Source organism: Daktulosphaira vitifoliae, unplaced genomic scaffold (genome assembly GCF_025091365.1).
Source record: "Daktulosphaira vitifoliae isolate Bord-2020 unplaced genomic scaffold, ASM2509136v1 Scaffold_2, whole genome shotgun sequence".
Lineage (NCBI taxonomy): Eukaryota > Metazoa > Arthropoda > Insecta > Hemiptera > Phylloxeridae > Daktulosphaira > Daktulosphaira vitifoliae.
The window spans coordinates 6,272,564-6,299,727 of NW_026099573.1; the positions used below are offsets into that span (position 1 = coordinate 6,272,564).

The 27,164-nt window shown below is 25.9% G+C and overlaps 1 protein-coding gene across 1 annotated transcript in view; it reads left to right on the plus strand.

Annotated features, from left to right (window-relative positions):
• Positions 1–539: 539 nt before the first annotated feature.
• LOC126898508 (rhophilin-2-B) overlaps positions 540–27,164 on the plus strand; it is a 30,890-nt gene continuing 4,265 nt past the window's right edge. The window contains exons 1-11 of the mRNA XM_050672589.1: positions 540–845; positions 4,072–4,187; positions 5,140–5,268; positions 12,715–12,790; positions 16,111–16,188; positions 16,967–17,091; positions 17,392–17,650; positions 17,772–17,870; positions 21,920–22,187; positions 24,828–25,037; positions 26,243–26,511. Coding sequence (XP_050528546.1) covers positions 798–845; positions 4,072–4,187; positions 5,140–5,268; positions 12,715–12,790; positions 16,111–16,188; positions 16,967–17,091; positions 17,392–17,650; positions 17,772–17,870; positions 21,920–22,187; positions 24,828–25,037; positions 26,243–26,511 — 1,677 coding nt within the window. The 5' untranslated portion in view covers positions 540–797. The remainder of the gene's footprint in view (positions 846–4,071; positions 4,188–5,139; positions 5,269–12,714; positions 12,791–16,110; positions 16,189–16,966; positions 17,092–17,391; positions 17,651–17,771; positions 17,871–21,919; positions 22,188–24,827; positions 25,038–26,242; positions 26,512–27,164) is intronic.

Consider the following 27,164-nt stretch of genomic DNA (forward strand, 5'->3'; position numbering starts at 1 on the left):
TAAACAACTAGAGTTAGCTAAAAGCTGAAACTTGATTCCAATTATATTTTGTCAACCAAATATTACGAAATTACCAAGAATTTTTAGCATAATGATTAACATAACACTTAAAAAGTTGCATGGTCTAAATTACCTAATTTTTATCCAGAATTCGATACAGTGACCCATACAATTCAGAAGTCATTTTTATTACGTTTATTTCTACTGCTTTGTACCTATCATATATACGCATGAACTATTTATTTTTTACATGAATAATGTACTAAAAATGAGGTCCTTCTTTCGTTTTTTTATAGTATACATTTGTTGATAGTATAATTCTCGAGTAGTCATTAACTCCTCTATGGTTTGTTCGTGATGGTTGGTGATTGCCAAGTAATAGAGCTCCGACCATTTTTTTACCTGTTTATTAAAAAAATGGTACTCAATACCAACAATAGAGAGCAGTGCAATGTAATTAAGTCTGGATCTCACGGTTAACCCGTGCGCGCGCACAACAATCTCTTTGGAGCGGATACCAACCTGAAATATCTTGATGCTAGTAACCTTCCTAAGGCTACTTTAGTAGTGTTGTATCGTGCATACTGTTAGTGTTCAAGTGATCCGCGTTTTTTATTACGTCTTGTTTATATGGTGACCATTATATGTGCCGGTTTAACTTGTAAATTCGATAGCATAAAAATATAATGAGCTTTTTAAATGGACTTCTACACTAAGACAAAATACAGATGTATTTTGTCAAAAATTTGTGTTACATACTATACCTAAATAAGGAAACCGGAGAATAAACAGCAGTTATGGCTCACACCGCTGTGCTAAGATCTCAAAATCGAGCGATTTCTAAGGTAGACACCAATTAATAACTAATAAACAGTTATTGCTCATTAATATATATATATATATATATACATATTGTATGTATCTAAGTTTAATTTGCTTACTTATTAACATTCCATATTATAATAAATAAATTCAAGAAATATACCCTTTTCTAGCCCCTAAGTCGTGTCTTTTGTTTATGTTGGTAATAGGAAGCAATGTATAATTATTGTAAGGAGTAAATAAAAAATAAATAGGTGTTTTAGTTGGAGAACCTAACATAATAAATAATATTTCCCGTTACAAATAAAAGCGAGTATTAAATACTACATATTTAAGCTCTGTATATTATTTTAATACCAATATTAAATGTATTCATTGAGAAGGTAAATTTCAAATTTATGTATTTTTAGTACAAATTAATCAATAAAAACATTATTAAATTGCATTGTTTAATAATTATAAAAAAAAGTTAAACATTTTTTTATTGAACTAGAATCTGTTCTTTCTTACAATGGCGTTACATCAATAATAGAGTAATTGGAAAAATATTATCCAAAGATGACCTAAATATATGGTTTACACATATCTTTCTGACATTGATGGAGTGCCGAAAACCGATTTCGTATTTATAATGATTGAATTATTTATCTACACATAAAATACTAAACTTTAATATCGTTTACAAACCAATAACTTTTTGTCTTTAAATATTGCAAAAGCGAAAGTTTTCATCATTAACAATTGTCAATTTGACTTGTGCAACCTAAGATAATTGTACATCTTGCACCTAGGCGTGAATACTAACTGTCTAGTTTGCAATAAAACTTTGTTGTGAAATTAGTAGTTATCCATATAAATTGTAATGTATTGAGATACAAATCATTGCGAGTCGTAAGATTTTGATATAACGTTATAAAATTGTGTCACTCTAACATTAGTAATAACTAGTATTAAAATGTTTAAGGTAAGTACTTACCATAGAAAATAATAATTTTATCTTCTACTGAGGGAAAGGATCTTATTAATAGCACACAAAAAAAAAATGACGAAATCAAATTTACAGAATTACCATGAATTAGTTTTTCAGTATACTTAGATATTTAATATTATCGATACCGAGATCAGTGCGTGACTAGTATATTATTGACTAACTCATATAAATTATACATTGTTATTTCTATGGAATTTAATTAGCAAGAAGATAAGAAAACTTTTTTTAGCAAATTACTAATTTTTGATTTTCAATTTAACAGCCATAGGCCATGACTTCTGCAATTTATTTAAAAAAAATAATATATCATATTATTTTTTAGTATCTTTTCAGGCGTAATATTATATCTTCTACTTAAAATCCGTGTAAATACAATATTCACTATTAACAACTATAACGTGTTTGATGTTATCTCATGTGGAATCGACCATTATATATATATATGTAAACGCTGACACAGTTATTTGGAAATAACTCGATACAAAAAAACAGTTCGGTTGAGTGAAAAGTCATGGTAATCGGTATCTGCGAATGGACCAAGTGATTAACTGTGTCTAAGCTATGTTTAAATAAACATCCTAATATTACCAGTTATGTAGACTAAATTGAAATAAGTAATGCCAATTCCATAGATTGTATTGGGCGTAGGAAATTAGAGTAAGATGCCTTATATTTATCCAATTAGAATATTCTTCTGTAGAAAATTCAGATCGAAAAACCCCGAGCAAATTATGTGCAAATTAATTTTAACGAGATAAACAAATAGTCGATTATTGTGTAATATCTAATCCAAGAATCTACGATTATTGAAAACAACAAGAAAAGTATCTTACTATGGTACATATGTAGAATTACAATCTTACTTTATTTATACACATCACGTAGATTATCGGACACCCATTTATGATTTATAATTGCAATTAGTCGCAGTCAGTGATTAAAAAATGTATACAATATATAATATTTTAGGTATTAAATCAACATAAATATATCGGTACTGCGTATTCGACCGCTATGACAGTAATTAATAACGCACAAAGTCATCATTATGCAACAGTATTAGCAACATGATTATGTATTTTTTAAAACAAATTTAATAACAATCAACAAGTGTTTTAGTGAACTCGCCTGTTAAATACAGAATTATTTAAATTGTAATATTCGAACCCGGGATTAACATTTTTTTTTAAATACAAATTTAGATTAATTAGAACATATTTATTTATTTTTTTATAAGAATACTCTAAATAAACATACATAATAACACTAATACTCTCTAGCTCCAATGTCGAGATAAAATATTGTGTTTCTTTTTTAATCATTATGTTTTTTTAATATCGATTACATTAAAAAAAAGCTCAATATTTCATTTTAAATTAAAACGACGTTTTTTCAGAACCACTTTTTGTGGTAGATTTTATTTTGCCTATCATGGATTAATGGGTCACATATATAATATTTAAATCAGATACTTTTACATGAAAAAAAGTGTATTCACACAGAATTGAATAGACAGAGAACAGATAATAATGAAACAGCTTTTTAAGCTTTATTGTTATAACCGATATTTTGTTATATTGTAACATATTTTTATAAATTACTGTTTTTAATAAATGCATATTAACATATAGAACCTAAAAATTGTAGAGCGTAATGGTAAACAAGTTGATTTTAAGTGTGTTTATTCTTTACTAATTTAAAGCTCATAATTATTATTGTATATGCATAATTTAAATATAAATTAGGAGACTAGGACTTTTTTTTTATCTAATATTCTTTATTTCTAAACTTATTTTTATCATAATCATTAGACATAATGATACATTACCAACATTTTTAAAAATAAGTATTTATCCCTTGTTTATCCACTTTATTTAAATTTTTTGTAAAACATCATAGCATATAAAACTTTGTATACATACAAATAGGGTATTTTAATAAAAGACAGTATCCAATAGATTATTCTGTCAAACAATTGTGAAATAAATTTAAGATTTTATCAATGAGTATAAACTAATATTGTACTAGTATTAAAAACCCAGCTAAAATTATTTTTATAATGTATTTATGATGAATAAACTAGTAATACGAGTACCAGATCTTCTAATTTTTTTTTTATTTTATTTATATAATACTGGTTGTAAACATTTATGGATTTCCTGGATTATAATTCCCTAATATTATTTATTTATTTTTGTGAAACGAGATCAGATTAAAACTGATCATATAATAATAATAGCTGAATATATTTTTTTTAGGGGACTGATCCAAAAGTTGCCACATGTCGTGGAAAATTACAAAATAAACGCTCGGTTTTAAACCAAGAAATTAATAAAGAACTAAAACTACGAGCTGGAGCAGAAAATTTACTTAGGTAATAATATATAACATTTGAAGTAGTAATTATTGCGCCTACATGTCTTTGTGTAAAAATATTTATAAATATATTAAATTTATTGTATTTATAAATCTAATCACTGGCAGAAATAGAGAGCTAGAAGGGGTTAGCCCCCCAATACTGAGCTTCCTTAAATTTTGTATTATCATCAAATTATGCGTTTTTGATTATTTGAAAATTTTTCTAACATAAGCTTACAAAAATCTTAAATTAAAATTGATTTTATAAAATTATTTTACATATATAAGATATACAGGCTTAACTGTCTATGCTTAAAACTTTTAATATAATAGTTATTATTTCTTTTTTTTTACTACTTTTTTAGACTAAATTAAAAGCTTATTTAAAATATTAATTTAAGTTAAAAAAATATTTAATTAAAAATCGTATATACATATTTGAAGGACGATGTTACCAGCATCAACGCTAAACAGATACTATGTGTTATACTTATGTCATTAGACACCATCTCCTATTTTTTGCCCGTATTTCAAGTTAGTGTTTTTAAATGTTTAATTTTTGTTTTTAGAATATTAAAATTGAATAAATAGGAGTTATTAATTTAGTTGTTTTATAAATTTAATTTGGTATTAATGTAACTTAATTTATTCTAATGAACAGAGTATACACACATAATGAGAATATTTATATTTTAACAACAAAATATTAGCACCTCCAAAAAAAAAAAAATTGCTTAATTTCCGCCCATGAATCTAATTAAAATTTTTTAAATTAAAAAAAAACTCGACCATTTCAAAGTTAACTATTCAAATAGTTAACACTTAAATTTAATTTTAAAAAAAGTACATAATATTGGAAGTTTTTCTCCAATTTTGAAGGTATGAGATTTAAAATCTCGAGTTACTTATTATTTGACATATTAAGATAACTGGAAACAAACTAAATAGATAATATAATTGTATTACAGAGCTACGAAAAATCGAAAATTAAAAGAAACAGTAGCTCTAGAACTGAGCTTTATGAATTCAAACTTGCAACTGTTAAAAGATGAAATGGCACAACTTAATAGTTCAGTAGAAATTTATCAAGACGATAGGTAAATATTTACTTTGACTTATCAATAATAATAATTAAGATTATAGTTAAAATTATGTTCATTAATATAATATAAAGAAAATAAAGTTATTACACAACTCATCATGTATTAAAAATCTCTTCGATACGAAATAACCAGAGAGAATTTTAGCTTCGATGCGAAGCTGAGAAGGTATTGGTTTTGCTAAGATGTGTTTTTTTTTTTTGTGTCTGTTACCACTTTTTCTCAGCTCTCACCGAACGGATTTCTTTCAACGATACGTCAAAAGATCACAAATCGTATCTAGTCGAAGACATTACCCTTAAAAATTGAAAAAATTTCCCTCGTTCCACGTAAATGGGGGAAACCTCCAAAAAAATTACAAATTTAAAAATCGCTAATTTTCGAAATTTTTTCAATTTTTTTTACTAAAAACTGCCGTAACTTTTTCAAAAATGAACATATCAATATAATTTTTTTTTATATAGATGCTTGATGTCTTTACTTATCATTTGGTATATTTTTTTTGTAAATCTGACACTTAACCTGCCCACAGGGGGGGATTTAAAATGACAACTTTTTCACAAAAAATTAACTTTTTCAACTTAACTTTTGAAAATGTTCCGGAAGGTCTGACACTTTTATATATATCTTAAATTAAAGCTAATGTAATATACTTTAATTTGAAAAAAAAAAATTTGACCTCTGGACTTGTCTTCACGGCGAAAATGGCTACCGAATGCTATTTTCGTGTGAAAATTCTCGATTTTATTATTTATATTATATTTAACTTTATAATGCTATAACTTATTGAAAAGTTTATGGATCCACACAATTTTTTTATGAGAAATAATATTTTTTAATAAACCCTTTTTCATTCGACATACTTTATCTTAATCGAGATATTAATAAGGAACCAGCAGATCAAGTAGCTTTTGGAATAAAACACCAATTTTTTTTAAATTAAACACTATCTAAAGATTTGCATCGAAGCGTTTATTTTTGATAGTGATTTTAATCACTGTCAGATATCATTATATTTGACCCAACTATGCCACGTCACCACTGTGCCGCGACCCCCCTGTGCTGGGTTTTTTTTTATTTAACTTCGATCTGAAGTTACGATCAAATCTTGATATGAATGGATCAAACGATTTGTTAATTTATATTAAGTATAAAATAAAAACACTAAAATTAAACAGATATCTCTTTTTTTTCCTCGCCTTAATATCAAATACATCGGGGCGCCACGCTTATCCTAAACTTCTACTTGATACATTCTCCCCATCATCTACATACACACCAAACGTTCTCATATCTCATTCAACAGCATACCTCCATCTATTTTTGGTCTTTCTTTACCTCTTCTTTCTTCAATATTCATTTCTATAAATAATCTTACAGCTTCCGATAATTATTTTCTCAATGACCAAACCATCCAAGTCTATTTTCTCTCATCTTATCCACGATTGACGTTACACCTATGCTCTCTCTTATTTGTTCTTTCCTTATCTTATCTTTTCTAGTCACTCCATACATCCAAACATTCTCATCTCTGCTACACTCATTCTCTGCTCTATTCTTTTGTCAACCGCCCAACACTCCGAATCATACATCATAGCTGTTCTCACTACAGTCTTATAGAACTTACCTATCAGTCTCATTGGAATTCTTTAATCACATAACACACTAGACGCTTCTCTCAACTTCATCCACCCGCACTTACTCCTGTGTATTACATCCTCGTCAATACCACTGTTCTTTTGCACAACCGATAAGTACTTAAAACTTTCCACTTCTCTTATCACATCAAACTTGTACTCTATATACCCTGTCTTATTTTTACTTATTCTTAAACCCTTTTCTTCAAAGCTGATTTCCACACCTCTAGCCTTTGATTAATTTCCACCCTATTTTCTGCTATTAACACTATATTGTCAGCGAACGACATGCACCAGGGCACCTCTCCTTGTATTTCTCTAGTAATTTCATCCATCACTATAGAAAATAAGTAAATAAAAAATTATTATACCTAAAAATTTAAAATTACTATTAAATTAATATACCTTTTCTGGACTCCTTTTCTCATTAATGCCCACTTTAGAATCTCTCTCGGGACTCTATCATATGCTTTCTCCAAATCTATAAATACTATACACAGCTTTTTCTTCTTTTCCCTATACCTTTCAATCAGTTGTCTCACATAAAATAATGACTCCAATGTTGACTTACCAGGCATAAATCCAAACTGGTTTTGAAATACCAAAGTCTCATTTCTTATTCTCTTTTCTATTTATTTTTACCGAATCTTCATACTATGACTCATAAGCTTTATTTATGCCTCTATAATTTTCACACTCCTGTATGTCTTATTTATTTTTAAATATTGGCACATCAATTCTATTCCTCCATTCTTTTGACATTTTCTTTTCTAATAAGTCCTTCAGCCCACTTATACCAACACCGCATAATAATTTATGGAAATTATTTTGATTATTAGTAATATGGGCTTCTGGAACTTCATCTTATCCTACTGCTTTATTCTTTTGCGTTGATTCCACACCCTTCCATCCTCTTTCTCACTAAAATCTAATAGTTAAATCTATCAGTCACTCGTTCCACGAGATATTCAAAAATATCTCTTTTGGATACTCCTTATTCAGTAATTTTTCAAAATACTCTTTTCACTTTTTTTTATGATGACTCGATAGCACCCTTTTTTACACCGTACATTGTGATAATCCTTAGACCTTTTTTTATCTTACTTTTGAAAGTCTATTGACATCTTCTCTTTATATTTCTCTAGTAATTTCATCCTTAATTTTTTAATTTTTGTAAACGGCCGATTTGAAATTTTTAAAAATGTCAATTACGTATTACTATATCATTTAAAAGTATTTGGATCAATAATAAATTTTAAGTGATAATATTAAAGAAATTTATTTTTCTTTAAACTCACTACGCCCGGTTCTAATTTTATGCCACAACAACTTCAAAGTCAATGTCCCTGTAAATGACCCTATTGCTTAGAAAAGTGACATGGCAATATTCAGAATTCTTGGATTTTAGTTGTGAATCATATAATTTAATTTTGTTATTAACTTTTTTAGAAGTACCTTTACAAGTATAGACAAATTTTTTTGATAAGAACTTTTCATTTAATTTTTTAAAAGTTAAAACCCAAGTAGCTGTAGTATTCTTACTTTGTTGGGTTTTGAGTGTACTAGTTGTTAATTATGAATAATAATAATATTTATACATTTTTGGAATTGGTTGAATAAGTTGGTTAACTCTAAAAAAGTAAAAATGAAATAAAAATTAATTTTAATAAATAAAAAGTTTATAATTTTTTGTTTAATTAGACAAAAAACACTAATTAACGTGAAATATTTTTTAAAATTAAGAAATTAAAAGTAAATTCATCGTTTACTTTTGGTATAATTAAATGTTTCCAATGTTGGCTATGTCTAATGAAAACATTTTATAATAAAGAAATTTTATTAGTATAAATGTTTATATTAAAGCTATATATTCCATATTAAAACTATAAAAAATAGATAAGATAGTTTTTATTAACATGTGGTTTTTCTTTTGAAATAAGTTTGTTATATCATTATTTGTACAAATAAATAACTGTTTAATTAATTTGTTGTAAAAAAATGGTGAAACTCATTATTCTCTGTAGTCATTCAAAATATATATAATACATATTGAGACATTTATTATATATTTAAAATTATTGCTGTTTTTATAAATCTTTTATTTATAAAATATATAACCAGAACTTGATATCAGTGGGGGATATCAATGCAGTGGAAAATTTTTTTGGATAGTGAAAAATTAAAAATACGCTACTGTTTATAATAAACAAATATAAAGTTAAAAATATTTTCATTAATCTCGTATTTTTAAAAAATTTAAATATTTTTTAATCTAGGTCTATATAAATATACAGTAAAACCTAAACCTACTTCTCTTTTCCTTGTAATAAATTAAAATTTATAATTTTTTTTTTTAATAATTTCGGCAAATTTTGAAGATTGTAAATCTTAAAATGTAATTTTTTTTCAATGTACTTTGCCATAAAATGTACTATATTTTATAACAAAAATTCAATAAATTTAGCGAATTAAATTTTAATTTTCATTAAACATAATTTTTTTGTTTTATGATAGTCATTTGCTGGTCATAATATTTGGAAACGAATTATTTAAAATAGTACCATATTAAAATTTAATACTTTACACTATGTTATAGTTTTAATAATTTATGGTTTCCTTGAAAAATCATACCGCGGAACTAATTTTTATTTTCGTTTGTCTTGGCGCGCCGGTTATTGAACTTCACATTTAACGTTTGACCATCAATAAGAATAGACATTTACTTTTCTGGAGAAATTATCTTAGTTGGTGCAACGAACTCAGGGAATATAAATGAGTAATTTCTTCAAATAAAAAAAATAATTTGTACGATACTCGTAATTAATACGAATGTGTTTAACAGTTATGTAGTATGAGTACTCAATTTTTGAACTAATTAAGTAATGAGAAACTTTTAATCAATAATGGCTAATGATACTAAATTAAAGATATTATAGCATTAATAAGTTATTGATTTTTTTAATGATATAAAATAAATATTTAACACTAATTGTTAAATTATCTTATTTGCTTTTAAAAGATTTAAATGCAGTAAATAAAAAGTTTAATGAACGGAATCTGTTATTTAGTAGGAAATAATAGTTACCTCGGGATAGCTATCATAATTTTAATAGCTACTTCTCAATTCTGCATGGACAGTATCTTACATGTAAAACGACTTGGTATCTAAATATCTTACTAAACTGTTTCTAAATTATTGCTTTTAAAATGATAGGCGCATTCTGTAGTTATACCGTTATAGTTTATAATAAATATGTACTATAACAGTAAATAAAATGTTATTTTACATATCACACGTTAGGTAAAATTATGATTATAATTTTTTTATAGTTTAAAAAATTATTTTGATTAGTATTATGTCACAAAAATTAAATAATTTTAACTGCTTTGAAACTATAAACGAAAAAATCAAAAAAATTAAATCTAATTTTTAATTTGGAATTGATTATAGATAGAATTTAGATTTTATTTTTACATTAATTTCATTTTATTACATTATTATTCAATACCACTAATAAGATGGTGATAAAATTCTTCAAATGTCGGCGATCGTTGTTTTATACAAACAAGCAATGTTTGAAACTGAAACTGAACACACAAAATCAGATAATGCGATGAACCATAACTTAAATTTAATTTGATAGTGTTGTGCTATCATTTCAAAGTTTCGGTTGAAAATAATTATTATGCCAATTTCTCAAAGTTAAATATTTATTTACGAACAAGTTAAAATGTGTCATTATGTTGATTTTGAAATACATAGGTTTGTTAATTTACATATTTCAAAATTAGTTCAAATTTCGCAATAAAAATGTAACATTAGTTGTAATAATCACGATTTTCTGTACTATACTACTTAGAAGTTTAGCTAATAAAGCTAATAATATGCAAAATTAAATTTTTAAATTGAAGAGAATAGCCGCCAAATTAATTGCTCTTCAAGCATGAAATTAAAAATATTTTAAATTGTAATGATGAATAACATTAACATAGCTATGATTATTTATGATATACTTTTACTGATACATTTTTAACATTTCCCTTAAGATCCTTAAGTTTAAGATCATATAGAAAAACTTATTAACTGTATTTTTACGAGTCATTAAATAAATTATAGCTTACCTTAACTTTTAAAAAACAATGGCCAATCACATTCATATTAAAATAGTTCTATATCATTAACAAATTACTATTATACATATATATTTTAATTGTATAATTAAAAATTATTTTTAATTAGCATGGTTCGTATTATCTAAAAATTAGGTTTTCAAAAAAATAATTATTCTAGAATTTGTTATTTATTATCACAATAAAATAAAAAAATTAAAAAAATACATCATGATAAAATCAATATCTACTGAATTTCGCATCAAAGTTAATAGGATTTTAACTATCTCATAAAAAATTATTTTGAAAAACATAAAATATATTTAAAAGTACACAACTAAAAAAAATGTTATTTATGATTTTTCTATAATTCTATAATAATTTTTAAATTAATAAATTTAAGAGTTTAAAGTAAAAAAAATTACTTAATTTTTTAATTTGTAAAAAACCAAAAATTATTTCACTATAAATAATTCATAAAGTTTATTTCAAACTTTATATTTTTTTAAATTTAAATAAGGTTATTTAAATTAACTGAAAAAAGGTTTATTTTTAACTGCAAACATTAGTAAAATATAATATTATTGTTGAACATCTTTTGTTAGAATATCTTTTCTATGACTAAGGTAATTTTGTAGAATTTTTGAATCCCATTGGGCGACTGCAAACTTTAAATCTTAAACTCATGGAAGGATTTTTCAATTTCTAATGATAATTGTTCACGAAAAATTTCACGTCTTCTTTTTATTGACGAACGATTAATTACGTAATCTTTTACATTTATATTAAATATATCGGAAAATGCTATTATTAAATGTACTGCAACCCTGTCACTAATCTTCCATTTATCTAAGTTTGATGCTAAACAACTAGACATGATTTATTTTCGGCCTCTTTTAATACTCAGAGACACTACGATGTCTTCATTTTAAAAACTTAATATATTTTCCTCATATTAGCTTGAAATACTATTTTCCAAATCAATTCTATTAGATGAGTCTGAGATTACAAATAATTGGCATTTATTTTTTTAATTTTTCAGGAATTAATTTATTTACCAGAATTCATAGTAGATGTTTCATAGTACAAATGTTGGATTCAACATTTCTCTTCTTAAGTCTCGTTTAGCCTCCGCTATTCTATTTCACTCAGTTTTTTGTCTACGCCTCCCATACAACCAACACGCCCTTTTGGCCTTTGTAAAATTAAAAATTGTTTATCCTCTTCAATTTTAATCATATTCAAAGCATTCTCACGAGCAATGTCAAAAAAATCATTTAAATGGTTTTTTAACAATTTTTCATTGGTCTATTGTGTTGCGGATTTTCTCGATTTATTTTTTTCTAAACTACGGCAAACATCATATAATTTATTTAATTTTCGAACTATATTACAGTGATATTTTGAAGGTATTCTTGCCTTTTTCCAAAATAACAAGAGTTTAACAGCAACAAGAGCAGAACTATTTGTAATATTCTCTTAATGTATTCTTTAAAGTAATTTTATAAATAAACTAAAAACTTATTAATATATAAGTTATATATTAAAAAAAATATTATCTACGTATTTTGTACTTAAATATATTAAATTTAAATTTAATTTATGTTATTAGAGGTAATACAAAATACATCCATAATCTCGTGACTCTAAAGAATCATCTAACACAACTTTATTTACACCAAAATTTTGTTTTTAGTGCTGAACATATTATGCCAATGATTCCATTGAGTTTGAAAGAAACCAAAGATATCGATTTCAAATCTTCTTTTCAAGTAAGTTTATTAAAATAATAATAATACAATTTTATATACTGATATTTATAAGAGTACATACGAAGGTACATGTCATATACCCATTGAACAAATTAACCCATACATTCTGGCTTATATTATGGGGGAAGGGGTCCTAATATATATTTTTAATCTATAATTTTACTAGCTTAATCATAATTAGTGACAGTGTTTTTCTGCATTTTTTTGCTTATTATTTTTTTTAGGTAGCCATATTTTCTATAGGAGGCACATCTCAAAAATCACTCAGAAAACCATTATGTTTTAATCTGGCATACATTTAGAAAAAATTTACTTGTATATTTTACATTACATTCAAAGGGAGACATCAAAAATTTGATTTTATTATTCTCCTATAACTTATATATTTTCGTTATTTTATTAATATAATTATTATTATATAAAGTTATGCCTCGATATATTGCCATGAAAAATTTAGGTTAATAAAATTAATTAAATTTTAAATATAATTAGAATAAAATCATATCATAATTGTCAAGTATTTTTAGAATATCTCCATAATTGGATACTTAATAATTAAGAGACCATACTTGAACATTTATATACCGGATACTTCTAATAAAGCTTGTAAATTTACTAATATTAGTAAAATGTAATCATTGACTTAGCGTAGTGTGAAACAGGTTCTTTTTTATGTCACATATAGTTTTCTCCAACTAGAAACTATATAAATAATAAACATTAAATACTTAAGCACATGCTTTAAAAGGACTACTCAGTTTTTTTAAATATCTAGAAGTAATATATATTCTTTCTAAATATATATTAAAATGAATTATATTTTTTTACCAACATTTTGATGTAGTATCATTTATTGGTTTAGATAATAATTTAATTTTACATAAATTCTGTAAAGAAAAATCATTAATACAGTATAAAACTAGAATTACAATGTCATTTTTAATCACAATTTATGCAACCTACACATTAACTTTGGAGAAAATATTTAAAAATATTTAGTAATCTCCATGCCTAGAAAAATTTTAAATTTGCGTTAAGAATGTTTTTTTTAACATTTACCAATTATTTCAAATGCTTTTATACACATTTATTTATAATGAACAGAATACTATTAATAATCATATCGATATTTTTAGGTCATTAATTTCATGACACATTATTTAAAAAAAAACCCATCACAGGGGGGTCGCGACACAGTGGTGACGTGCCATAGTTGGATCAAGTATAATGATATCTGACAGTGATTAAAATCACTATAAAAAAAAAACGCTTCGATGCAAATCTTTAGATAATGTTTAATTTTAAAAAAAATAGTGTTTTATTCGAAAAGCTACATTATCTGCTGGTTCCTTATTAATATCTCGATTAAGATAAAGTATGTCGAATGAAAAAGGGTTTATTAAAAAATATTATTTCTCATAAAAAAATTGTGTGGATACATACACTTTTCAAAAAGTTATAGCATATTAAAGTAAAAAATGTAAATTATAAAATCGAGAATTTTCACACAAAAATAGCATTCGGTAGCCGTTTTCACCATGAAGACAAGTCCAGAGGTCAAATTTTTTTTTTTCAAATTAAAGTACATTACATTAGCTTTAATTTAATATATATATATATATATAAGTGTCAGACTTTCCGGAACACTTTCAAAAGTTAAGTTGAAAAAGTTAATTTTTTGTGAAAAAGTTGTCATTATGAATCCCCCCCTGTGAGCTGGTAAAGGGTTAAATTTATAAAAAAAATATACCAAATGATAGGTAAAGACATCAAGCATCTATAAAAAAAATTATATTGATTTGGTTATTTTTAAAAAAGTTATGGCAGTTTTTAGTAAAAAAAATTGAAAACATTTCGAAAATTAGCGATTTTTAAATTTGTAATTTTTTTGGAGGTTTCCCCCATTTACGGGGAACGAGGGAATTTTTTTCAATTTTTAAGGGTAATGTCTTCGACTAGATACGATTTGTGATATTTTGACGTATCGTTGAAAGAAATCCATTCGGTGAGAGCTGAGAAAAAGTGGTAACAGACACAAAAAAAAAAAACACATCATAGTAAAACCAATACCTTCTCAGCTTCGCATCGAAGCTAAAATATGAATAAAGCAAATCTATGGTATTGTATAACAGAAGAATCAGTTTTTGATAGGACACTTATTTTCTTAGAAATTAAAATTAAATTAAGAAAGAATTTACTAGGTGTTACTTAATATTTTTTTATCTGTTTAAACATCCGTCTATTACACATTTTCAAAGTTAAATAGTTTAAGATCATAAAATATTAGTATAGTTTTCACCAATTTAAAAATTAACAATATTCGAATGCAAAAATCATCTTATCGAATGAATTCAGAGCACATTTCATGGTTATAGAAGTTGTATCTAATTAAAATGTATAAATCCCAAACTAACTAGTTTTTACTAATGAATTTTGTTCATTATTACATAAATTACTAATTGATGGCAATGACTATTTGTTGATGTCATGTCGCTAACATAATTTTAATGAATTACAGTAATTTATCATTTTATATTAACAGGTAAAATTTTTTTTAAAATAAGAAGTATAATGTTGACTAATATATAATTAAGATAGAATTTTAAATGATCATACAAAACATTAAAATATCATATTATCTCGTCTAAAAAGATAATGTTTGCCTGATGCTCGTTGATAATAATTTATCTTTCTGATATGAAAATGTATATGTAAATTCTTTAGTATAAAAAGAAAATAGTTTGATAAGAGTTATGTATTAAATATAATTTATCGTTAGCTAATAATAACTATAATTATTGGTTATTATTAACTAAAAAAATAGATTTCATAATCAGTAATTACTAATTATTACTGTAAAATGTTATCTCAATTAAACATACATTTTTTATGGAAATGTTTTATAAAGAGAAATTTAACTAAGTTAGTACATTGTACTATAAACAAAATAATTGTGATATAATTACTGAGTAAATTATAATATGGAATAATATCACTTGATGATAATTTCTCATAAAAAGTGAGATTAAAAAATTTGTTTAAATTGTGAAACAGACTTGTTAACATTGCTATGTAGATACATGTATCTCAATTTATAATTCGTTAAAAATTTTATCGAGGCTAAAAATGATTTATAATTAATAAATAAAATGAATTATTTCATGAAGTAAGCTTTTAATTGGGACTAAAAAATATCAATACAAATAATTTTAATTTATATTAGTATTTACTTTTACCTAAAGAATTTTATTTCAAAGCTACAACAAAATGTACTTATGAACTCTTTCTAGTTAATTTTCATTTGTTTGTTTTTTTCGTAGAACTTCATTTCTGAGCATTACAGTGAAGATAGTAGATTATACGAAGAAGCCATTTCAGAATTTACTAAGCTCCGTCAGGTATTCAACCATAACATTAATTTATAAAATATATTTTAGAAGATAATTTTTTATAATATCACATTAGAGCTGCAGTTGTATTTCGATGATACATCGAAAATTCCGGTACTAGAATCTATCAAATTTAAAAAATAATAAAATATTTTGGATATGTAATTTTTTTTTTGCCTTAATTAAGTGGTAATTCAAAATTTTAAATTGAAAAATATATAGCACACGTTATATATTTATACCTACTTGTAATTGTAAGTAAATTTAACTTTTGGTTTAGAAATTTCAAATGATAATTTTTAAAACTAGTGAGCAATTGAACCTATCAATAAAGTACTGAGCAATTTATTGTTAAACCATTTGTGGTCGAATTTTATAATTACTGCTGGTAAATATTTGTTAATACTAAATGGAATGAAAATTTATTTCTTAATAAAATGCATGTGGCAGAAAATATTGATTACTGGTAAAATACAGGTAGGGTGAAGTGAGGTAATTGTAAATACATTTTTTAGATAAAAACCCAAGTTTTTATTTCGAACTTACATTTAATATAACAAAAACACGTATAAGGACTAGAACTTTCTACTCTAATAGAATCTTATAAATATTCTAAAAGAAAAAATGATTTTACAATTACTCCATTTCATTTACATTTACCACATTCGGTCTATATGTATAAACGCTGATATATTCTAACCATATATCGTCAATATTATTTTATATTTTGAATATATTTTAAATATATTATATTTTTATAGTAAAAATAATTTAATTTTTAAAATAGGACATTCAATTTCCTAAAAGAGATAATTCTGGAATATCGTTATTAATTCAATATTTCAACCAACTTTACTACGTAGAGAGGCGATTTTTTCCTCCAGATAGAAGCATGGGAATTTACTTTGAATGGTAATTTTTCTTCAGGTCATTTTTATTATTATAACTTTGTACATCAACAAAGTTAATTTATCGTATTTATTTATAAATACGGATTTGTTAATTTGAACTCTGTTACATATTAATCATGGTATTTAAAATTTTTAAATATGTTCAACGTATAGTTTTTATGATACAGTGTTATTTTTTTAAGAATTCGTTTTTCTATAATTTACAAAGAATAAATTAAATATATAGGACTCTATCATTGTTTTTATATAATTTCAAACAATGCTACAAAAAAAAAAACATAATTATTGTACCATTTCATAGGTACGATTCTTTGACTGGAATACCGAGCTGTCAGAAAACCGTAGCTTTCGAAAAAGCATGCGTACTGTTTAATGTAGCAGCTATATACACTCAGATGGGTGCTAAACAAAACCGGTTGACCGAAAAAGGATTGGATCAAGCGATAGCGTGCTTCTTGAAAGCGGCTGGTACTTACACATACATTCAAGAGACATTTGTCAACGCTCCAAGCATGGACTTGTCGTCCAATATGATGACGCTTTTGGTCAAGGTCATGATGGTCAGTACACATATAGACAACCAATCTATAAGTGAAATTTACTATTCACTGTAACTTAATAGTAACCTATTCTGAACTTCAAATTCATTTCTCAAATAATATTTTTGTCTCGTGCCCTTAGGCTCAGGCACAAGAATGCTTGTTTGAAAAACTTGAGTTGCAAGTGCACAACAAGACCGATTATGACCTGTCTATGGACCTCGGCCAAGAAGCTGCTCTAGTGAGTGAATTACTGTAATGAATAAAACACCAAAAACTAAAATATTATAATTTTTATTAATTAACAACGTTTTTATAAATATTAAAGATTAAACTAGTGATGTGCCATTAGAAATATTTTCTAAAGAACATAATCAACAAATCAGTAACCGTAAATAATTATCTACTTCATTGGAATATTTCCTATAAAAAAATACAAAATATATGTATGTGTATGGCATATGACAATATTAGTCTGACCGACATTTGTTGAGAAACAGTTTTGATAGTTATTAAAGCTTAAAATAAAAATATTGGAAATGAAACACACGTTTGTTTATTTTTTGATGTTTCTTAATCGTACTACTTCTCTGTTCTGTTATTAAAATGCTAATATCTTTTTTGAAAATACTGGTTCAAAAGTTGTTAACGATCGATCATTTTCTTAGATAGATCATTATTTTATTTATAAACTAGTTGATAAATATGTTTCCATTAAAATTTTTTATTATATACTATTTTAAAGGAAGAAAGAGTGAATAAGGTTAATTTTTTTTTTTTTTTTTAATTATACAGTGATTTTTTTATCACAGCCACTCAATTGTTCACAGAATAAAAATAGTTTTTAAATTTTTCTTAATTATTTTTAGTTCTCAAATGTAATAATTTTATCTGTGTAATACTTTTTAAGTTTATCCCTTATAGGAGTATCAACTTTGGGGTTTTTTAATAGGATCATATATTTTGAATTTAATAAAAAGCATGAAGAGTTTTTTATTGAAAATAGTGTTTGAGCTTTTAATATAACTTGATCTGTTTATAAGAAAAAAAATTTTAAAGTTTCGAATTTTAGAATTAATATACATATATAATAAACGAGAGATTCAACTGACTGGTTAGTTGTTTTTGCTATTCTCAGATACGCAGTATTTATAGTCAAATATGACATTTTCGACAGATATACTTAAAATATGATAGTATAAGGCACAATGTTGTCATTTAACATTTATAAATACAATAATCAGCAAAACAGAAAGCGTATCTGTCGATAGTTATAATAGACAAGAACTGCTGTTTATCTGTGAATAGCTACGTAAAAAAAAAAACAATTAGCTACTGGTTAGTATAATACCTCGTTATTATGTTATATTATGTATATTAGCTTCGATACGAATCTAAGAAGATATTCATTTTACCATGATGTGTTTATTTTTTTGTGTCTGTCACTACTTTTTCTCGGCACTCTCTGGACCGATTTTACTCAACGATACGTTAAAAGATCACAAATCGTATTTAGTTGAAGACATTACCCTCAAAAATTGAAAATTTTGCCCTTGTTCCCCGTAAATAGTGAAAAGCCCCCATAAAATTACAATTTTTAGAATCCGTACATTTTGACATTTTTTTCATTTTTTTTTTCATCTAAAAATTGCCATAAATTTTTGAAAAATGAATAATTAAAAATAATTATTTTTTATATTGAAACCTTCGATATTTCCCTTTCATTTGATATAAATTTTTTATACATATAATTAATCTCGAAAATTCGAAATTTTAAAGATTTATTTATTATTAAAGGATGAAGTTATATTAAAAATTTAAAGACCATTTACTAAGAAAAGAAAAACCTGGAATATTTTATTTTAATATGTTTTCCTATTTGAAAAACCAAAGTTGATCCTCTTACAAGGACCAAAAAATGAACTTCAAAAATAACAAAAAAAAGGTAGTACAGTGGGGGGGTCGCGGCACAGTGTGAGTGTGGCATAGTTGAGACTAGTATAGATATCTGACAGTGATTAAAATCACTATCATAAGTAACGCTTCGATGCAAATCTATAGATAGTGTTTAATTTTAGGAAGTTGATAGATTATTGAAAAGCAAAATTTTAACTCAAGAAGAATTACGAAAAAATTACAAAAAAATTATTGCCACGAGCAATCGGCAAACGTTCGTCGCATTTGTTTTTCAATAAAATTGGCATTTTAAACTGATTCATTTGTTAAAATTAATTTTTTTCATTTTAAAGAAAAAAAAGTTGAAACATTATATTCTATGTCAATTAGATTTATATTATATTTATGAAAATCAGTGTACCCCCTTATAAGATATTTTAAAATAAATTAAAATACAATACCAAGAATTTCAACACAAAAATAGCATGTTTTTTTAACTATGGCAAATATTTGCACATTGAAGATAAGACGTTGGGACAAATTTTTTTTTTTTTTGAACTTATAGTACCAACATAAGCTTTTTTTTTAACATGTTTGAAGCTCGAAGTTTTTTCGGAACATATTCAAAACTTAAGTTGAAAAAATTAAATTTTTGTGCAGATGTTGTAATTTTAATCTCCCCCGATTCTAAAATCGTAATTTTTTGGGGGATTTTCACTATATACGGGAAACGAGGGCAAAAATTTTCAATTATTGAGGTTAATTTCTTTAACTAGTAACGATTTGTAATTTTTTGACAACTCGTTAAGAAAAATTGGTCCAGTGAGAGCTGAGAAAAAGTAGTGAGACAAAAAAATAAATAAACACTTCATGGTAAAATTAATACCTTCTCAGCTTCTCATCGAAGCTAAAAAATTAAAACTATTTTTATTGTATGACTAATTGAGTGGGTTATAATTAATAAATCAACCCGTACATCATTTACTAATATTAACTTAGAAAAATAAAAATAAAAATAGTTCAGCAATCATCCTTTAAATATGTGTCAAATGTCTAATAGATGATGATGAGTAACAATATTTATTTTTTAAATTTTCCATAATTAGTTTGGCAAAGTATTTTCTCCGTATAGTGCCAAAATATTTAGTTCAGTCAATTTTAACGAGAAAGTTTGTTTACTACAAAAATGGCAATTTCCATGATATAAGACAAGTTATTTTAACTTCGATGCGAAGCTAAGAAGGTATTGGTTTTACTATGATGTTTTTTTTTTGTCCGTTACCACTTTTTCTCAGCCCTCACCGAACCGATTTCTTTCAACGATATGTCAAAAGATCACAAATCGTATCTAGTCGGAGACTCAAAAATTGAAAAAATTTTACTCATTCCCTGTAAATGGGGAAAATTTCTAAAAGAATTACAATTTTAAAAATCGCTAATTTTCGATATTTTTTCAATTTTTTTAACTTAAAACTACTATAATTTTTTAAAAATTACCAAAATAATTTTTTTTTTATACATTTATGAAATATTTCCTATTATTTTGTATATTATTTTATAAATTTGACCTTTCACCTGCCTACAAGGGGGGATATAAAATGATAATTTTTTAATTAACTTTTTCAATTTAATTTTTGTAAGTGTTCCAAAAATACTGACACTCTTATATATATTATAAATTAAAGCTAATGTAATATGGTTTATTATGGTAAAAAGAAATTCGGACTTTGTTTTGTTTTCTTGGTGAAAATGATCATTAAAATTAATAAAAAAACATTGTAAAGTATTACATATAGCCCTTTAATTTTTATACGTGTTTGTCATAGAAGTTACAAAATAAACTACTTTATCATTTTTTATTATTTCTCAGTAAAAATTAATTATTAAATTATTAAATATTAATGTCATACTATATTTAATTGCTATAATAAATATTTATTCACATATTACAATCTCAACAATTCATAAAAATGTATCAATTTTTAGGAATTTGCACATCATTACACTCGGACTAAATATAATTTAAAAATTTTAATTAACCATTAGTGAATTACTCTATAACTCGATCTAGAAAATTGATGATTATCTTCTGGAGAACATTCGCATATTGTACCTGAAATTAAAAATTGATTATAAAAAATAAGTACATCAATACTTGGAGTACTACGGTGAACAATTGCTTCTGAGAAAAGAGCGTTTTTTGTTATATTTTGATTTGTTTTGCTGAATTAAAATAAAATATTAATTATTTTATTAATGAGGAGTAAGAAAATTTTTTGAGAAGGAGTGAAATATTAAGTTGATTGATTTTAATTATAGTGTAAATAACAGTGTAAACAAAATCTTATACAAATGATATTATCTTTTAATTTTACTGTTATTTTTCGACCATAGGTATCTGAAATGTATGCCAATATCTATTCATTAATGCCTTTAGAAGGAATTGGCGGCTATATACCAGACACATGGGTATCATTGTTTCAAGTAAAAAAAGAGCATTATGCAGCTCTGTCATATCATTACACTGGCATTGGTGTATGGGAAGTACCTCTTAATAGTACTAAGCATAGTAGTAGCAACCGACGCAGATCTCATAACTTAGACAGTAAATCTAGTTCATCTTCGCCTCCAACCATTACCGATGAAAACCGTAAACAACTTGGTACGTGTACATATTTTCATATTTCTCGATTGCGCGTAAAAAAGGTCAAAATCAGAATTATCAATTTTTCAAGAAAACAAAAAAAACATTTTCTGTAATTAAAAACAACCAATTTATATATTTTAACAATGTAATTTAATCTTAGAGCTTTATTGAGATAACTTAATAAATAAAATATATATCATTTTGCACGTAATAATAAATATTTTTCATGATTTATCTAATTATAATATAATGGAATAAGTCATATATATATAATGAATATACACTATGCAATTTTAGGCTATATAAAGAACTAAATAGTCTAAATAGATCCAACAAAATAATGAAATGCCTATAATTATTTGGAAATAACTTAAACCTTTTTTACGTGCAACCACAATTTAATGATTGCCTATTTTTTATTTTTGAAATAATATATATGTGCAAAAATGGACAAGTTAATGAAAATAATTAACTCCAGATAAGTTATTAACAGTTAAAAATTATCAAATTATAAGTTTAACTATCAAAGTTAAAAGATAAGTTAAAATTTATTTTTAACTTAACTAGTTTAAATAAAGTTTATTTCAATTATAATTAATGTTTTGGCTAAAATCATTTTTTATTGGTCGGTGATATACGGGAGAGCTAAGAATCGATTTTAACATTTAAAGTTGAATGTTCTTCTTTTTCCTCACCTTAATCCAAACTACTTGGGATCGGCCACACTTATCCTAAACTTGACACGATCTTCCATATCATCTACGTTTACATCAGCCGTCCTCATATCACATTCAATAACATCCTTCCATCTCTTTTTTAGTCTTCCTCTACCTCTTCTTCCTTAAATATTGAATACTGAATTTACCTTTCAGCCTCATTGGAAATCTTTTATCACATAAGATACCAGACGCTTCTCTCCACTTTAACCACCCGCACATAACACTGTGTCTTACATATTCATCAGTACCGCCGCTCTTTTACACAACTAATCCTAAGTACTTACAATCATACATTTTTTCTATTATATTAATGTAACTTTTCGGCACTCCTTTTCTTATTAATGCCCACTTTAAAACCTCTCTCGGTACTCTATCATAGGCTTTCTCCAAATCTATAAATACCATACACAGCTTTTTCTTCTTTTCCCTAAACTTTTCTATTAGTTCCTTCACACAAAATACTGGCTCCAATGTTGACTTATCAGGTATAAATCCAAACTGGTTTTTAGATACCGATGTCTCATTTCTTATTCTCTTATCTATTACCTTTTCCCAAATTTTTATACTATGACTCATAAGCTTTATGTTTCTATAATTTCCGCACTATTGTATGTCTCCTTTATCTTTAAATATCGGCACGACAATACTATTTCTCCATTAATTTTCTCTTCTAATAAGATTTTATTTGAAAGATCCTTCAACCACCTTATGCCAACACCATCTAATATTTTCCATACTTTTACTGGCACTTCATCTGGTCCTACTGTTTTACTTTTTTTCATTGATGCCACAGCCTCTCATAACTCTTTCTCACTAATAAAATCTACCAGTCCCTCATTCCACGAGATATCCTCTAATATTTCTTTTGGATACTCTTCATTCAGTAATTTTTCAAAATACTATATCCACCTTTTTTTAACATCATCATCACACGATAGCTCCCTATTATTAACACACATATAATACACTTTATATAATGATAATCTTTAGACCTTTTTTCTCTTACTTTTGCAAGTCTATAGACTTCATTTTCGCCTTCCTTTGTTCCTAGCCTGTCATACAACTTATCATATCTTAGGAAAAAATATTAATGATAAGAACAATTTTTTTTATTCATTTTGTACATCTTTGTGTTGGTTGCATTGTTTTATCTTTAAAACTAGTTATTAAAAAAAAACAGTTAAAAATCATATATATTTTTGAAAAAATCCTGGAAATTATAATTATAGTTATATAGATATAATATTTGTGATTAGAAAAGATAGAATAAAGAATGAGCATATAAGAGGGAGTATAGGTGTAGCGTCAATCGTGCATAAGATGAGAGACAATGACTTAGATGGTTTGGTCATGTTATGAGGAGAGAAGAATCGGAAGCTGTAAGAACAGTTATAGAAATGAATGTTGAAGGAAGAAGAGGTTGAGGAAGACCAAAAAAGAGATGGAGGGATGCTATTGAATGCGATATGAGGATAGCTGATGTGAGCGTAGATGATGTGGGAGATCGTGTCAAGTGGATGTTTAGGATAAGGGTGGCCGACCACAAGTAGTTAGGATTAAGGCGAGGAAGAAGAAAAAGAAACCACGTATAAAGACATACTTTCCTTTAATGAAATATTGAATTTAGCTTAACTGTTATTTTAATTAATTAACTGAAAAAAGCTAAGTTATTTCAACGGAAAATTAAAATAGTTAAGTTAAAAAGTTTATTAGAAAAATAATTATCTAGTTAATGCTCACCATTGTATATGTGTATAATGAAGTATAGGCACTTAATAATTCACCATTATCTTTTACAAATGTATAATTAAAAAATATATATTTAACTTATGTAAAGTTATCCTACTTCTCAATACAGTAGAGTAGATGGCACAAGTAAAATTATCTGTTTAACTTATCTCAATAGAGGATAAATTAATTTTGAAACTCGTTACAGGTAAAGCCCTTCTAAAGTTATCGGTTTTGTTTCACGAAGAAGCCTTAAGGATTCAAAGACTGTGCAGAGAACTGCGTACAAAGAACGGATTAGCTGATGTACTTAAATCAGCCATGGCTATAACGATGGATGTGTTAAATGACGAGGGAAGTCTCGAGTCGGAAGACGACGATTTTTATTGCGATACTATTGAAACTCCAGTTATCGAACGTAAGTACTAAGTTGATAAGTGATACTGATATCTTCATAATTAAAATACTAATTATTCTCAAATATAGTGATATTATTGAACACATCTTAAATTATTAAATTACTTAACATTAATTATCGTTTTATTATATTCTCAAATAGGGTATACATTATAACATAGAATTAAATTAATATCATCATATTATTTTTGTCATGTATGATATGACATCCTTATCCCCCCAAAATTAAACCAAGTGATCTATACTGGTTTCTAAATTTCGATATTGTTGTAATAAACATCTTGAGGGACTCGAAATGTTTAGAACTTTGTACAGTTAATTTTTTTGAAAAATTCTCAATGATTAACAAAAATATTGCATGATAATAATAGTTTCATATTAATATTCTTTTATAAACATGTATAAACATGAAATTTATATTGTCCAGTTTACTAGCTAAAAAGCACTGTAGGCCCCTAAGCATTACTTTGCCAACTTTAATACATAATATGTACTAAGTGTAAAAAAATTGTTTAAATTATAACATGAGTAGCGACAAACGGGAATTATCTTGGCTTCCCAGCGGTTTAGTCGAATACTGATTATTATTTTACTTAGGAAACAATGTTTTCTAATTATTTGTATTGTATATAGTTAATGCAAATGATAAAGCTTTAAAATGACATATATGTAAAACAAATTTCCACTATTTTATGTCATTCATAAGGTTTGGAACTTTATGTATTTATAACATTTATTTGAATCCCTCCAGACATCAGCTTCACGAAAATTTATTGGATATATAAATTACCACAGTAAGTTTTTTTGTTCTGGTGGAAGAAGTGATCCTCCACATCACCCATAACCAAATTCATAATTAATATACATTGTTCAGCGTTAAGAAAAACAAACACGAAAATCTCTTCATCATTGATGTAATTGGGATGGCTAAAATAAATTTAAATTTCCAAGTTCTAGTCATTATCATGACATCAATTATGTAGCTAAGAAGAGCTGCAATTTTCCCATTCTTTCATTTATTGTAATAGTCTTAATTGTTATCAAATCAATATGTAATATTGGCGTTGTGACGTGATAACAATTTTGTTCAATATTTAACATATTTTTTTACACAATCTACAACAGTTTATTAAAGTTACATAATTAAGTATACATTGTATAAAACTTAAATTTATGTATTTATATATTTTGTATTTAAATACTTAGCTTGCAGTAAATTTCAATTGTCACTGACACCTCCGGATTTTGGTAGTCTACCAGCTGAAGATCTATTTTCCAACCTAGGACCCGTTGCAGTATTTTCTGCAAAACATCATTGGACGGCACCTAAAATTCTTAAACTTAAAAAGACTGGATATCGTAGCACTTCCCATAATAATGGAGGAGGACATACTAATGGCGGTAGCTTTGGATTTAGCGTACGTGGTGATGCTCCAGTCACAATTAAAGATGTAGAACCGGGGTCAATAGCACAGGTACGTTGTAACAAAACTTACAGGGAATAAAAAAAGAATCCATTCACTGGCCAGATTTTTTCAATAACATATCATGATAGTTCAAAAGTCGAAAAACTTCTTATTTTTAACATTTAACATTTATTTAGAACACATAAATATATATTTATTTATAAAAAATAATATTTTATTTTATACGTGCATTTATTTAAACATTGTTAGAAAAATAACAACAAAAAATTTTCTGTACAAGATAACATAAATACTTTAAATTTAATATATTATTATAATTATTGTTATTGATGCTCAGTTGGCCCTTCTTTAGCATTTCGTGCATTCGTTTTTCCATAAATTCTACTAATTTTCATGTAACAGTAGAGTCAATATATTTTATACTTAAAATATTGCATTTTTAGACTGCTCTTTGTTTCTAGTTTGATAAGTTTTTGAACGTCTACCTATTTTATCCATAAATGCTCAATAGGATTCGTAGCTTGTGTATGAGGGTGTATGTTAAGTTGCTTTGGCTCGGTATAAAAATCATTCTTGAACTTTTTTCACGGTATGTTTTGGGTCGTAATCTTGTTGAAAAATGAACGAATTGCCAATATTTAGTTTTTCGGCACTTGCATGTAAGTTATATTTCAAATTAAATATATATATCGACCCATAAT